Source organism: Drosophila navojoa, chromosome 4 (genome assembly GCF_054131105.1).
Source record: "Drosophila navojoa isolate 15081-1374.11 chromosome 4, UAZ_NAV_1.0, whole genome shotgun sequence".
Taxonomy (NCBI): Eukaryota; Metazoa; Arthropoda; class Insecta; order Diptera; family Drosophilidae; genus Drosophila; species Drosophila navojoa.
This window is the reverse complement of record NC_142892.1, coordinates 20,138,708-20,154,603: the sequence shown is the minus strand read 5'-3', so window position 1 is coordinate 20,154,603 and position 15,896 is coordinate 20,138,708. Positions and strand designations below refer to the sequence as shown.

General features: G+C 36.7%; 2 protein-coding genes and 1 long non-coding RNA gene across 3 annotated transcripts; all 3 read left to right on the top strand.

Moving 5' to 3' along the window:
* The first annotated feature begins 8,329 nt into the window (after positions 1–8,329).
* Positions 8,330–8,840, top strand: LOC108650669 (uncharacterized). The gene is made up of 2 exons (XR_001925476.3): positions 8,330–8,675; positions 8,748–8,840. It is a non-coding gene; the product is annotated as an uncharacterized LOC108650669 (long non-coding RNA).
* A 1,006-nt stretch (positions 8,841–9,846) lies between these two features.
* Positions 9,847–10,496, top strand: LOC108650609 (V-type proton ATPase 16 kDa proteolipid subunit c). The gene has a single exon (XM_018099796.3). It carries the CDS (start codon positions 9,970–9,972, stop codon positions 10,444–10,446), a length of 477 nt encoding a protein of 158 aa, XP_017955285.1. The 5' UTR covers positions 9,847–9,969; the 3' UTR covers positions 10,447–10,496.
* A 1,473-nt stretch (positions 10,497–11,969) lies between these two features.
* On the top strand, positions 11,970–12,557 carry LOC108650651 (V-type proton ATPase 16 kDa proteolipid subunit c). Its single transcript, XM_018099860.3, has one exon. It carries the CDS (start codon positions 12,058–12,060, stop codon positions 12,532–12,534), a length of 477 nt encoding a protein of 158 aa, XP_017955349.1. The 5' UTR covers positions 11,970–12,057; the 3' UTR covers positions 12,535–12,557.
* Positions 12,558–15,896: the final 3,339 nt, after the last annotated feature.

The window sequence follows — 15,896 nt, the reverse complement described above, 5'->3', positions numbered from 1 at the left end:
ATGATTCAGCATAAATCGTCTTTATAGCAATTGTGATGAAAGCTTAGTATCATCTATCTCCACAGAAATATACACTATTTATCAAGGATTTTTAGTATTCATCATTTGATCTATGTTCATTGGATATTTCCGCTTTGTTTGTTGGCTAAAAATATCGTTAGACAAGGAGACATCATTAAATTTTTGATGATGTGCATGATTTGCGGCTTTCTAGTGTATCGAAAGGGCATAGGCAACAAACAGAAAGAGAAGGAGAAAAATCCCGAAGAAGACAAAAAAAATAATGTAAATGTGAGTTCATTTAAATAATTAAACCATGATTCGAGTATAAATTGATCTTAACAGCATGTGAGTTAATAGCACTCGAATTAAACCAAGTTGACTGTGCTGAGAGGCGACTCGAGGAGAAATAAATGAAACGACATGAGAAGAAAATAATTAAAACGAACGAAATTAATTTGTTCCACTTGAGCCACCCGCCTAACAATGATATGAGGTTTTTACCTAATGCCGATTGTTCGCCTCACATGTCTGTCTTTCTATCTGTCTGTCTGCCTGCCTGCCTGTCTGTCTGTCTGTCTGCCTGTCCACCTCATCCACGACACGGCACAGGCCCAAAAAGACGTCTGGCCGAAGCCTCTATGTCTGAGCCATGACACATAAGTTATGGCCAAAATGGTCGAGAACTCAACATGAAATGAACATTTTGGTAGAACATTAAAAGACTTTTGTCAGCGTCGTCAACAACCAAAAAATGAAAACGCTCGTAGAAAGGTGTCTCATCAAAAAGGTTGAGCAAAACGAATTTTAAATGCACTCACACAAATCTGGCTAAGCTAATGATATGATAATAGGGTTAAATATCTATTGTATATAATTTAACAAATATTTATTGCTAAAAACTGGAGATTCGGCTGTATTGAAAAACATGTATATGTATATGATGACAAGAAATTGTTTTGCATTTTGTTTTCAATTTAACAAATAGAATTTTAAGACATTTTCAATCAGATCACAGAGAACGCTAGTGCTTTGAGTGTGTGGGCATGGTAGCTCGCACACTCCTATCTATCTCCTTCTATCAACACTATACGAACTCTCTGCAATCGATTCTAGAGGTGATTTTATGGGTTCTACTTGTGGTACCGAATTAAATAACAAAATAGACTGGGGTATAATTGAGTTCATATATATCTAACTATGTTATCTACGTGACAAATAATATTGTTTTCATAACTCCTATCTAGCTCCCAAGTTTAGTGCAGAGATCTTAAGAAACCCGATTTTATAATTTTCTTTGAATAACTATAATCAATTGTATTTGATATAGTTTCTTCGATTGAATATAAACTTTTCTAATACAAAGAGAAACCCCTGCTTAAAGCTTGAAGCTATAAGCCACAAAAACATATTAGACTCCAACCTGTATATATGGATTAAAAGACTTCTGCATGGATGTTACGAAAGCATTGAGGAATATAAACTACCCGCGGGCTGCTACATATAATTACGGCTAATTTATCTAATGTGTGTTCCGTCGGTCAGCCAAGCGGGGCAGTTGCCATGACACGGCATTAAATGTAAAATCGAGCAACGAAAAAAAGAAGAAAAAAATTAGAAAAACGGCAAACGGGCCAGAAACCGGCAGCGGAGTGTTGGAGGCGTTGCAGAACCGGGGGGCTTTACTTCGACGGCTTATCGCCAAGAAATGTGCAACAATAATTCAGCTAGAATATATGTATATATATGTATATATGTATGTATGTGCCAGGCAGGCAGTCAGGCAGACAGGCATGCTTTGACCTATCTTAACGCAATCGTGGCAAGCTGGGCAGGTGGACAGAGGGAGGGAAGTAAGGAGGACGCAGTGAGCGGCGGTGAGTTCAGAGTTCACCCTAATCAATGTCAACAACTTCACGCTTCGCTGTGCGAGTTATGTTGACAAGCCGTGTGATAAGGACATATCTAGGGGCCCAGAAAGACCAGAAACCCATGCTGTGTGCCACCTGTGCGGCTCTATCCCTCTAATCCTCTAGTCCATAAAGTAGCTAAGTTATTTGCTCCTGCCAACCGCTCATCGCTCTCACTGGCCGAGAACTTCAAATGCGGCGCTCAGGTAAACAGTAGCCGAATCTTGGCCAACACAAACTTAATTAGTGACATATACGTAAATTATATATGTACATTTATTTAGATGTGCTTGACATCAGCAAAATAATTCTTTATATAAGACATTTTTATTTCGAGTGTATATTCACTTTAACAAAGAATATTTCTATTGGTCCCTAAGATAACCTGCACATATCTATATTTACTCTCTATATTTCAGTGGAAAAAAATTAAGATGAGCAAAAGTAAATATATAAGCTAACAACCAAATACGCCATTTGATGTGAGTTAATTATCAATAGTTTAATATTTATATAAAGCCTGTATAACTGGATATAACAAGGCAATTCAATTTAAATTTAATAATTAATTTCTTATATTTTTGCAATATAAATACATGCAGCTGTTGAGATTTCCTTAAGTATTTCACTCAAAAAATTCTGCTAATGAATTTTTAATATTCTGCAATAAAATTGGACATATATAAATTTTAGTTTGTTTCTGGTTCTCAATCGAAAATCATGGCCCCAGCGGGAACTTGCTTTCAATAGACCGAAATACACATATAAACAAATCCAGTTTCATTAATCTAATGCATTTTTAAGACGTCCATTAGACCGAAAATGTTCTAATATACGGGCCGTATAAATTACTTAATGCTGGGCTGTGAAAAAAAATAACGAACTCGTCAGCAAAAATATAACCCACAGTACGAAATTAAAGTACAATATATATATAGATAAATGTATATGTATATATCTATATAGAGTATACACACAAAGGGAATGACGAACGAAATGGCATATCATAAAAATGGTAGAAAATTGCTACGCCCAAAAATTAAAAGCGAAGACCGGGAAACGGAAAACGGGAAACGGGAAACGGAAAACCAAATATCAAATGCGGCCTGGCCTAATAGACAAGACAGGGCACACAGAATGAATACGATAAAATGTGAAGAGTATTTTGTTATACGAAATCATGAATAGATTTCGTAGCTGGTTGTCTCAGTTTGTGTGTCAGTAATGCGTCGTTAAACTGTAAAAGACCGTAAAAGCAGAGGCCAAAGAAAAAATGAAACGAACCCATAAAAAATGAGTAGTCTTTGGTGTAGATGGAGCAGAAGCCCAAAACGCTTCGTTCGCCACAAATGAGTGAGAGAAGCGGGCAAGTCGGAGCTAGCAGCCCAGCTAGCAGCTAGCAGTAAGGCGAGTAAATCATTTTACAATGGCACCCGTAGGCCGGTTTCGTTTCTGGGGAGCTGTCAGCGCCTTTATGGCTTTCATGAAGGACAATCAAGTAATAGCCGACGATTTTACGATGACACAAAACTACATAATAAAAGATATATCAGCGCAAGCGTCTAACTCCAACTTTGACCAATATCAACAAGCGCTGAGTTCTATTCCCCTTTTAGAGAAGCGAACAGACGAGAATATTGCAGTCGGGTACACGCGACTCCAATATACTTGCCTATCGCAGAAAACTTTAAATATAAATCTCGTGCTGAATTTATTCTTAACAAAAATTGATTCATTGTTTTTAAATCGGATAATTTTGGTATACAAAATGAGTAGATATGTAAGACTTAAAGCCTAAAATAAATATAGTATAGGGCCTATATCTGTAGATCAGGATATAGTAAACAAAGAAAAGTAAAAAACTTGCAGTCGGCTATAATCAACTATATAATATTTATTCTCTATATAAGCATTATTTTGACCAATATATTTTTTATACGAGAATATTTTAAATTAATTTTAAAGTTTTTCAGATCTGCCAAATAGTGAGAAACAGACTACTGAGTCTTAGCTGTTTACTACACTGAAATATATATATTTAGATCTGTTCCACTTCTCTTGTATTAGATAAGAGATATATCTCTGTGCAGTTTGTATGCTCTCAATGGTTTTAGTCAAATCATATAATACTTTTTTATATATATAAATAATAACCAATCTCTATGTGATAAATTAATCTCGAAGTGACAATTTCTTTCTCTTATATTTGAGCAAAACCAACACACCCTTCTCTGCTTTTATTTCCAGTGTATTGAAACGAAAAACTTAATATACTTATGTACTAGCAGCTAAATCGTTAACTTTGGCACGCCAATAGATGCGATGCATGTTGGCAATCACTCTTCGGCCTGTTGGGCTCATTTCTGACAATTTTCAATTTCTATACCCCTCACGCCTCGCCCGCTATATCGAAATGGATGCGTGACACGCAAACTAGTCGCCCGTTTTTAATACTCTTTCACCTTTATTCCGGCTGGCGCGCGATAGCGCGAAATTATTGTCACCTGAGTGGTCAACACCCCCGACCCACCTAGCTGCCCACCCACAAGCTTACCACCTGCCCTCGTCCTCACCCTCGCCCTCGCCCACAACCTCGAAAGTCTCGCAGCACAGTGTGAAGTGGGGGTACATTAGTCTGGCACTTGCAACTTGCAACTGAGAGTAAAATATCTAATATAACTTATCCTTTGCCAGACTCGAGCTGCGTCTTCTCTTTCGTCTCTTTTATCAAATGAACAAATAACAACGGAAATTGGTATAAAACTTGAACAAAACTTTAAATTGGTCATTGCACTTGCACAGTCTTTGCCACGCCCAAAGCATTGCCGCCTTTGTGGATTGTACTTTTGAGACCAAACTATTTATGTATGGTAAAGTGCACACATAATAAATATGTATATATAAATATCATATATATAAATTATATATGCTTTTTTGTGCGCGTTTTCTTTTAATATGTGTTTCTTAAATTTTCTTTTAATTGTTATTATTGTCAAACACTTTAATTACTTTAAATATATTTTTTGAAGTTTTTTATTTCGATTTTTTTATATTACGTATTTCATTTACATTATATTATAACATGTGTATATGTATATAAGTATATAAGTAAACAACAATAAAATTGTAGCTAAATATTGTATTTAAAATTAAATAATACTTTAAAATATATATTAAAGTTCTTTCAATTGTTAATAATTTCATTTTTATTTATTTGTCAAAGTTTTTTAAAATACTTACTTTTTATATACTTATTAATTTTCAAAAAAAATTGTAAAATATTTTTTTGTTTTTATTTATTTTATTATAATGACTTTTTTTTTAACATGGTACATTGCATAATGTGATTTTATTTATATATTATTAATCAACGTTTTTCCATGTATAAAAATAGTCATTCTTTGTTTGTTATGCTATAGATAATTTTATTAAATAATCAAATTTTTCATCAATAAACTTCTAAATATTCCGTTATTATTTGTATAATTCCATTCAATATTTATGCGACATATGATTTCAAAATAAACGATAGTAACTTCTAGGGTATCACTAAGTTTCACATGCCTATACACTAGCGTATGTACATACATACATGCATACATATATATAAACATTTCTATATGTATTTGCGACAAACCGACTTACGCGCAGAGGGCTTTAATGCTTCTGATTTCATTCCAGGATTTTTCCGTCTCTTGATTGACAGTAATGGCATTTTTGCGACTCGTCGAGCGGAAAATGCTGAAAAGCTGCGCGCTGACACGACAACGCGAGTCAATAATAAAAATTGCATGTTGAAAGCACATTTGGGAATCCCAAAGTCACACACAAAGTCAGCGTCGCAGTTGCTGTTGACGTCGCTGTCGCTGTCGCAGTCGCAGCGCAGTCACAGTCACAGTCGTCGGCGTCGTCATCAACATCGCTGCGGAAGCAGCGCAGTTGTCACCCCTTAGCCGGCAGAAAAGCGTAAATGAAAACCCTTTTGGCCGCGTTTTCCAGTTAATTTATTTTTGGTTAACTTCCTTCGTTTGTTATTTTAGTGCCCGCCACTTGCTCTACCCACACGTACCCACTCCGAAATAAGCAAAAACAAAAACCATATCATACCACGGCCGAACCATAATCCAACCCATGCCCCAGCATTTATTGCACTTTGGCAGGAACGCACTCAAGCAATTTATAAAGCGCAAAGGTTAATGGCAATACGTGAAGCACAGAGCAGAAAACCGGGCCGAGAGGAATACAGGATCTACGCTCTACAAATTAAAGTTATTATCTGGAGCTAAATGAAAAAAGAAACAAGTAAGAAGACTCTAGTCGAGACTGCTCGACTAGGAGATACCCTGAACCCTCCAAGCTGGTATTCTTATCATTCTGCACTTCTTTTATGCACGCACACATACATACACATGCATCCACCCTCACGCGCCCGCGCTCTGCTAACTGCGCAGTAAGCAGCGACTGCGCTTGGGCTGCGCTGCAGTGTGGACAACAGTATGAGAATTTACTTGGTGAATAACTTCTTTTGTAAACATACGATCTTAATGAAATTTTCAGGGCGTAATTATATGGTCAAAATGTGTGTACATTCTAAAGCACAAGTCTCTAGTACTTGAAATACGTTTTTTGCAAATTGGGGGCGAAGGGGGCGTGGTATCCAAAATCTGTTGATTACAAAATGTTTGTATTCATCATATATATATACACAGTAAATCTGAAGTCTCTATGTCTAATAGTATTCCAATGAGGCTCAAAAAACAAAATCAATTTTTCGATTATTCTCGATAAAAAAGTTATCGGATGAGTTATCGAAAAAATAAAGCAAACTCGTACTGCGTATGGTATACACGAGTATGCACACAAAATTTCAGCTCTCTAGCTCTTATATCTTCTGAGATCTCGGCGTTCATACGGACGGACGGACGGACGGACAGACGGACAGGGCTATATCGACTCAGCTCATCGTGCTGACCAAGAATATATATACTTTGTGGGGTCTGCGATGATTCCTTCTGCCTGTTACATACTTTTACACAAAAACATTATACCCTGATTTCACATTTTCAATGGGTTCAGGGTATAAAAATATAACTATAAAAAGCTATATGTCAACTGAAAGTATAAAAGACAAAAAAAAAAAAATTAAACAGAAAATACATGATTACATACGTAATACATATAAATATGATATATCAATAAATTCAAAAGTCCAAAAGTTATTGATAATCGTCTACCATATATTTTAAAAATAAGTAAAATAATATAAGTAATATAATATATGTACATACATATATATGCAATGTGATCTAAACATAGTTTAAATTTGTACTCGCCTCATTTTATCTTATTGCAAAATCTTAAATGCATAAGGAAATTGTATAGTATCAGTATCAGTCTGGTCTAGCCTTATTCTCATATCTTAAAATATATTTTGTACGTTTTAAAGACTTGAATTATGTATTAAATCCTTCAACTTATACCACTTATATATATTTTAATATTCTTCTAATTGTATGTCAGACTAACAAGGACCAAGAAAAAATACAGAGTAGATCGTATTCCGTTTCATAGTTTAAATACAAATTGATTAGATAGAATATATACCACATAAATAAAAAAATATTTTTGCTATACACATGCTCGCTGCTTTTACCATATCTTGAGTTAAATTTGCATTCACAGTCAGGAATATATGCTTGACAGGGTATACCATGCCGCCCTCTGTCTTTTACTTTGCAAACTTAACAGTTTTACCATTCCTTAATTAGCTTAAATTCTTATATTAAGATTAATAGTTACTTTCCCAAATATATTCAATCTCATTCTGCTCTCAAATATAATATTTATATCTGAAACAATCTGCAATTCATTTAAAAATCAATTGCAAGCCCTTTTAGGAATATAATTGGGTTATTTACTTTTCAAGCGTGGCCAGTTTGGCCATTTCCTTGTTTTTAATTTCATTTTTATGTTATTTTAAAACTTGTGCAAGACTCTTGAATGTAATAAAAAATAACGAAACATAAATATCATAAACAACTGTGCGCTATACTTAACAAAGCTAGGGCGAGAGCAAACGAAAATAAAGATGGAAAACAATATATAAAATATATATCAGCAATAATTTGAAGCATCAATTTTTTATTGCCGCTGGCAATCATTTAATCATCTCGAGTCATCAGTCGCCCTTGCTCCCCATCCATCTCTCTCTCTCGCTAGCTCTCCCACTCTCGCTCACTCGCTGAGCTATTGGTGTGGGGCATATTTTGCAATATGCGGGATGGGGTAGGCAGAAGTTACTCCCGGCGCAGCCTCAAGTTCGGCTCTGCCATGGCCAACTCTGGCTTTAGCAATGGGCCATCAGCCCATTTGACACATGTGTCACTTGCCAGCGTTTCGGTTTCACTGTATAGCTCCCTCAGTCTCTCCTCCCCTCTCTCGCTCTTGGTTGTAGCCTTCGGTTGACAGCTGTCAGTGTCAGTTTACATAATTTATAGATTTCAGCGCATAAAAAAGTCATAAAATTTACAATGTTGCTTTCAACAAAAACACATTCAGCCTGCCTGACTGTTGCCTAGAGCCTGGTCCTGGCATACCCGATTCTTTTGATGCCTTATTTTTATGAGCGAAGACATCAATTTTCGCACAGCAACAGCAACTACAATCTATATACATATACATTTGTATATATCCACATACAAATACATATATGTATGTATATGGATTGTATATTTATCTGTGTATTTCTCTATTTCTTCAATACTTGTTTGTATTGCCAATGGCATTCGAAATGCTTTTGATTTATTTGTATTTATGTGATTCCTTTCTCATATTCAGCTTCAGCGATAAATCCTCGCACTCAACAAAATACATAAACGATTTATAGTTGAACAAACGGCGCAAAATGCAACAATAGCCAAAAAAGAAAAATACAGAAATACAAAAAATACAACAACAAGAAAAGCAGGACAAGGGGCACAGTAGCTAACGGCCAGCGCCTCAGCTATAGGAACAAGTTTTCCTGCTGTTACCAAATCCCGGCGCAACATAAATCTTTAATGGAATATCTTGGCAGCAGGCGAGAGACCATATGCAGCGAGGGCAGTCCAAGCAGATCTGGAACACCAAAAAAGAAAACAAGCAACAAAGCTTTTAGTCTCTAGCTTTTGTGGCTTATAAAGTGGACACACAGACTCTGATCAAGAACCTTGGGAGGTCTGCTCCAACTCTTTCATCATACCCTAACATTTTATTTCCAATGGGTCTATGGGTATAAAAGAAAGAAAAAGAAACCCGATGCCTGACTTTAACCCACAAATTGCTTGACAATAAATAAATATGAAAAGTTGGTAAAATGTTGATCGGAAAACTTAATAACAACGACAATTTTATTATATAAATTATATATAAAACTAGATGTTTTTCCTAAGATATGCCAATAGTTGAAAAATTTTCTCTTTTAGCTTTCTTAACTGATAATCAATATTTTTTAAAAAGAGAAAGTAAGAGACAGAGAAATTTATTTATAGAGAAAAAATTCTTTTCTCAACTCAAGACTTAATATGTCTTTGATTTTTTATATATCTAAATATAAGTCATATAATCCAAATTTGCTTTCACAATATTCTTTACCCTTCCTTTGATACTCGTCAGCCCGTTATATATAGACCTTGCGAAAACCTCACACTCGTCCATAGTCTATCATCTCATCATATTATCATATTCTTGTTCTCATTTCATATACATTCCTTTATTTACCCCACACTTGTCTTATAATATTTATAATCTTTAAAGTTTTCCACAGAAATGAAACCCAAAATATATTAATAAAAGTTTTAGTGAAAAACACAAGCTGAACAAAGCAGGCGAAGCAACTCTAGTTAGAGATATCAAAATACAATTGCATTTTTGTGAACAATTTTTTTAGCTCCAGTTGTAGACAAGGCAAAAAACAGCAGGAAAAATAAATAGAATAGAAATTGAACTGAAGAAGAGAAGAAAGAGTACAGCTGAACTAATCATAGCAAAAGAAATCCAGAGACCACTTGAGGTAAGAGTCATGAGTGAATCATCGCAAACGGAGGAAAAGCCGCCATATGCATTATTCTTTGGCGGAATGGGCGCTGCCTCGGCCATCATATTCTCGGCGCTGGGCGCCGCCTATGGCACAGCGAAGTCCGGCACTGGCATTGCCGCAATGGCCGTAATGCGGCCGGAGTTAATTATGAAGTCCATCATACCGGTGGTCATGGCTGGCATTATAGCCATCTACGGGCTGGTCATCTCGGTGCTGATTGCCGGCTCGCTGTCGGACGACTACACCATACGCAAGGGCTACATTCATCTGGCCGCTGGACTCTCAGTGGGATTTTCCGGCTTGGCGGCGGGCTTTGCCATTGGCATTGTGGGCGATGCCGGTGTGCGTGGCACAGCGCAGCAGCCACGCCTCTTTGTGGGCATGATACTCATTCTGATCTTTGCCGAGGTCCTGGGCCTGTACGGCATGATTGTGGGCATCTACTTGTATACCAAATAAAAATGGAAATGAAAATGCATTAAAAATATTTGCGGCGGCAGCAACTTAAAGTGTTTTGAGAATTTCATTTGGCTGATGGCAGCGACACAGCAGTTGGCCCCTGATTCCCAGGCGTTGCGAATCTGTGTGGCACCTTGTGACAACTTAACAATCACATCTGCTTGCAGAAGAAGCGTACCCCAAAGTCCCAGTCATAAAAACCCGCAAGCCCCCCGTGGAAACTGAAACGCTTTACTACAAAACATTCAAAATGCAAAACATTCCATGGCACACAAATAAAAATGTCATGAAGCTTCTATATCAGGCCATGGGTATGCAGGGATTGAAGAGTTTGTTGTTGTCGTTGCTACTCACACACACACACACACACACGCATACACAAACACGGACACAGTGAGGCTGCTCCCAGTGCTGCCAGAAACAAATTTCCATTTTGTTTTGTGCGAAGAAAATTGTCGCATTTTAAGCTCACGCCCAGAGCTCCGACCGAAGGAAGAGAAAGCACCGAAGACCCTCCCCTCGACAGGGGTTCATACTATATTCCAATTTGTTTAATTGAAACAAGTGCGGAAAGCAAGCAAATGCTGAAAGCATTCAAAGTATGCACAAAAAAGAACAGCAGGAGCAACAAAAAATGGGAAAAGTGGGAAAAACCGCAGCTTCGATATTCAATAGTCAGAATTTGCTTTTGCGGTTTGTTTACTCGCCGGATAGACTAGCTAGGGTAGACCAAACCGCTAACACGAATTTCGCCATAAATTTTCACATTTTCTCTCTATGCCATGGGTAGCCGGAAAATTTAACGGCACATAAAGATAAACCTCGTTAGCAGCAACAAAACACAGCGAGCGAACGAAAAAAAAAATTGCATATTATATAATAGACATACATTTAACGCTTTGTGTTATCAACCAACTTGGGCATATCAGCACGCGCATAAATATTCGAATTATCATTGCAAAAATTTTGAAAAACCAAATCACAGAAACAGGTTAGCTAGGACAGTCGAATATCGGATACACTTATGTGAATATAAGGAAAGGGATAGTATGATAGTATGATAGTATGATAGTATGATAGTATGATAGTATGATAGTATGATAGTATGATAGTATGATAGTATGATAGTATGATAGTATGATAGTATGATAGTATGATAGTATGATAGTATGATAGTATGATAGTATGATAGTATGATAGTATGATAGTATGATAGTATGATAGTATGATAGTATGATAGTATGATAGTATGATAGTATGATAGTATGATAGTATGATAGTATGATAGTATGATAGTATGATAGTATGATAGTATGATAGTATGATAGTATGATAGTATGATAGTATGATAGTATGATAGTATGATAGTATGATAGTATGATAGTATGATAGTATGATAGTATGATAGTATGATAGTATGATAGTATGATAGTATGATCTATTATATGAAATGAATTCTCTCTCGCTCTCAAACCCAAATAGGCTTATCGAAATTCATCATAGCCAAACTAGTTGCAATCCTGTAATCTAGTAATTCTTTCAGATTCAGAAAAGGAAGCATCTTTTTAGCAATCCAATCGAAACAATCGAAGAGGTAACAGCAGAAGGAACATGTCCGCCGCGGCTGACAATGACAACCCAAGCTATGCAATTTTTTTTGGGGCTTTGGGATCTGCAACGGCCATTATTTTCTCATCCCTGGGCGCTTCGTATGGCACAGCGATGTCAGGAAGAGGCATTGCCGAAATGGCCCTGATCAAGCCGGAGCTTATTATGAAGGCCATCATACCGGTGGTCATGGCTGGCATTATAGCCATCTATGGCTTGGTTGTAGCTGTCCTCATAGCCGGCTCGATAGATGGTTCATACTCCATACAAAAGGCGCAAGCCCAGCTGGGCGCTGGACTCTGTGTCGGACTTTCTGGTCTCTCCGCGGGCATGGCCATTGGCATTGTTGGGAATACCTGTTCACGCGCATCAGCCAGGCAGCCACGCCTATTTGTTGCCATGGTGCTCATACTGATCTTTGCCGAAGTGCTCGGCCTATACGGCCTAATTGTGGCCATTTTTCTATACACCAAGTTCTAGGTATTTAATAATAAATAAAATAAGAGCTTGAATTACAATGTTATATACATAAACTTTCCCTTTCATATTTAGTACCATTTAAAATAAATAAAATAATTATATATAATAGTTGGAAAATAACATTTAATTAGATGAATAATTTCCCCGTTAACACGCATGTATTACATAAACATATGTATTCTTTTTCCATTTCAATCCCCTAGCACTCAGCATCATATTAACATTTCATTCGCTTTTCCTATACACTGACTGCCTCAGCATAAATAAATACCCAATTTTTATGCTCGACTCCACTGCGTTTCACCTGGAAATGGGAAATTAATTAATATTTTAGGCATTTGGCATTGCCTTTGGCAATTATGTAGCCTATGTGATAATGGCCGACTGTATGCAGCAGATGAAAGCATTTTGTCATCATTTCGCTTGATAAATGAGCCAGAAGCCATAAACATCATCAATGCGAATGGCCATAATCGCACTTAATGCTAAACAGAGTACGCCACAAACCTACCTGGTGCTGTGCCATGCCCTCAAATTGCTTGTTTATACAATCCCTCAAAATGATGCCTGTCAGCCCGCTCAAGGATCTGAGCTCGAGCCCAATGCAGCTGGTCTCCCACTCGATGGGCGAAGGAGCGAGAGGCGAGAGAGGAGAGGCTCAAGGTTGAGGGTGGCTGAGCTCTTGGAGCATATGCGAAGGCTGGCGCGTGTGTCATTTTTTGGCAACTCAACACCAATTGGCATTAGCGTTGAGTGTGTTTGCATAATAAATTCGATAACATAAAATATCGATTCGATTTAACCGCAGCGCCTCCTGTGGGGCGGCCGCACCCATCGAGTGTAATAAAACGAAATTTGCAATTTACTTTTGGATTCGAGGATTTATGTTTCACCTTCCTGCAGATAATTGTTTTCACTTCCTTTGCCACTCGACTGAACTTTTAATGCTGAAATAACAGTAAAAACGGCAAATGCGTGCGGCTAAGACATAGAACTGGGGTGGCATAGGAGCTGAGGGGTGCCGAATGGATGAGAGAGAGAGCAGGAGGAGGAGGAGGAGAAGCTACTTCTACGGAATCCTGCGTTTTGTATTGTGAGCGGTACGACGTTAAGCACAAACGGAAACAGTTGAATATCCAAAATGTACGCCACACTCAGCAGGCAACCCTCAACCACCCACTGCATCCCTCGCCCCCTCCTCCCTTTCGCCCTACCCACCGTCCACTTTCTCCGCCAGGCTGACAAAGTGCTTAGCGAAATGGGTTTATTAAGAGCAAACACTTTATTCAAATGTTGAGTAACATAAATAAATATGTATTAACTGGCATTACTTAACTCCCCCTGCCACCTCTCAGCGGGTGACTAAAGAGCAAAAGTTAACTCTAAGCAATTTCTATAATTGATAAGAAATAAAATACTTTATCGATTGAGATTTATTATGCCAAAGGAATTTATGAGGACATAGCTGCCTAACCTATATTATAATTACAAAATTATTATTTTTTCTCGTTCCTTATAAGCAATTAAATAAAAAAAATTATCGTTTAATATCAATAAACGAACTACTTAACTACGTTTCTCAATGGGAGATATAAGATAAAATTTCTATTTTCCCAAGTCAAATGAGAATGATTCATATTTAGCTGAGCCATTACTATAATTGATAGGGAATTAAATACTTTATTAATTATGATTTATTATCCCCCTAACGTAGAGCACATTTAGACTAATTACTAGAGTTTGTCTTTTAACAAAAGGCGATGATATTTCATAAAATTGTGTTAACAAGAACTAGTTTATAGATTTTTAATGAAACGAAATATAAAACAGAAAGTGATGTATGAGGTATTCATTTTAAGATCTATAACAAACTAAAAGAATGAAATATTTCCGTACCTTTAAGCATTACTGTTTACTTTTAAATACATTTTCAATACCGGCAAGTATTTTTAATTTCTAAGATATCTTTTGATTAATATAATATAAATAAAATAATAGAATTATAAAATACCATTTAATATAATATACTTCTAATTCATGAATTTTTTTTATATTTTAAATTGAATAATGTTTTTACATTAATAAGAAATAGAATGATTTTTAAAAAATATTTTTCAATGAAATAATTTTTTATTTTTTGTAACTTTGATCAATCATTTCATACATTACATTTTCTCAAATTATCTCCAACTTCCTTCCACACACATCTGAAGCTTATTGTTAATTTCCCACATTTTTGTCCATACCCCATTTAGTGGGACAAAGTGGCGTAGTTTAAAACGTGGCCGATTTGCGATTGACGAAATGTTTTGACCATTAAAACGGCACGCATCAATGAAAGCAACAATCGCAAAGGCCAAAATATTTGACTTTTATTTTAATGTGGCCAATTCGTCCGACAAGTTGGCAGTCCCATTGCCTGCGACTCGATGTCTGGGTCCTTTACTCAATCAATGAAGCGAACATTTTTTTTGGCTGGCTTCTTGCTTTCTAATACTTCGTATTCGTTTGCTGCACCGTCTTCTTCTTCCTCTTCTTCCATTTTCTTTGGCTTCGACTTTGCCGTTTCCATCATAATCATCAATGTCATATGATTTTTGGGTTTAGTTCATTTTGTACTTAATTTCATTTTCGTATTTCTGTGGCTGGATAACCAATGACCTGGAAACAATTTATACTCCTATATTGTTCCCTTGTGTGTGAGTGTGTGTGTGTGTATGTGTATGTGCCAGCCAGTGTGTGGGAGCTATGACAGCCTGTTCAACGCGTATATGCGACAAGGATATTTATTTCTTGCTGATTTCATTCTATTGCTAAGGCCCACCCCCTCACAGTCCGCCCACACCCAAACTGTCCTCGACTGTCCTCAATAAATGCGAAATAAACACTAAATGTGTAGTTGCTTTGCTTTCCCTTCCACTGTCCAATGTCACCTCCTTCCCACTCTCCATTTCTCTCTCCCTATCTCTCCTCACACCCACGACAGTTTCATTCCATTTTTTTCTGCTTCGTTGCTATACACTCACATTGGGTATTCAGCCCTTGTCTTGAGATCTGTAAGGTATTGCTAGGACGTTGAACTTTGTTGAACGAATAAATTTGAGTTAAGTTCTTCACATCATATGGAGTCAAGACATTTTTTAAGTAAACAATTATTCTCTTAGGCATTTATAAAAATTATAAATTTCTTTCTGAGTTAGGAGTCTTTTTAGACATATGAGAATATAAATAAAAGATTCCACATCCTTTCCCATGGACTAAAGCTATACAATATTTTTACGATGACTCGACAGATCTCAAGATCTGCTTTAGTTTCCTTATGTTCATTTTATCTATTCACCAAGTAATAGCCCTAGAAGTGT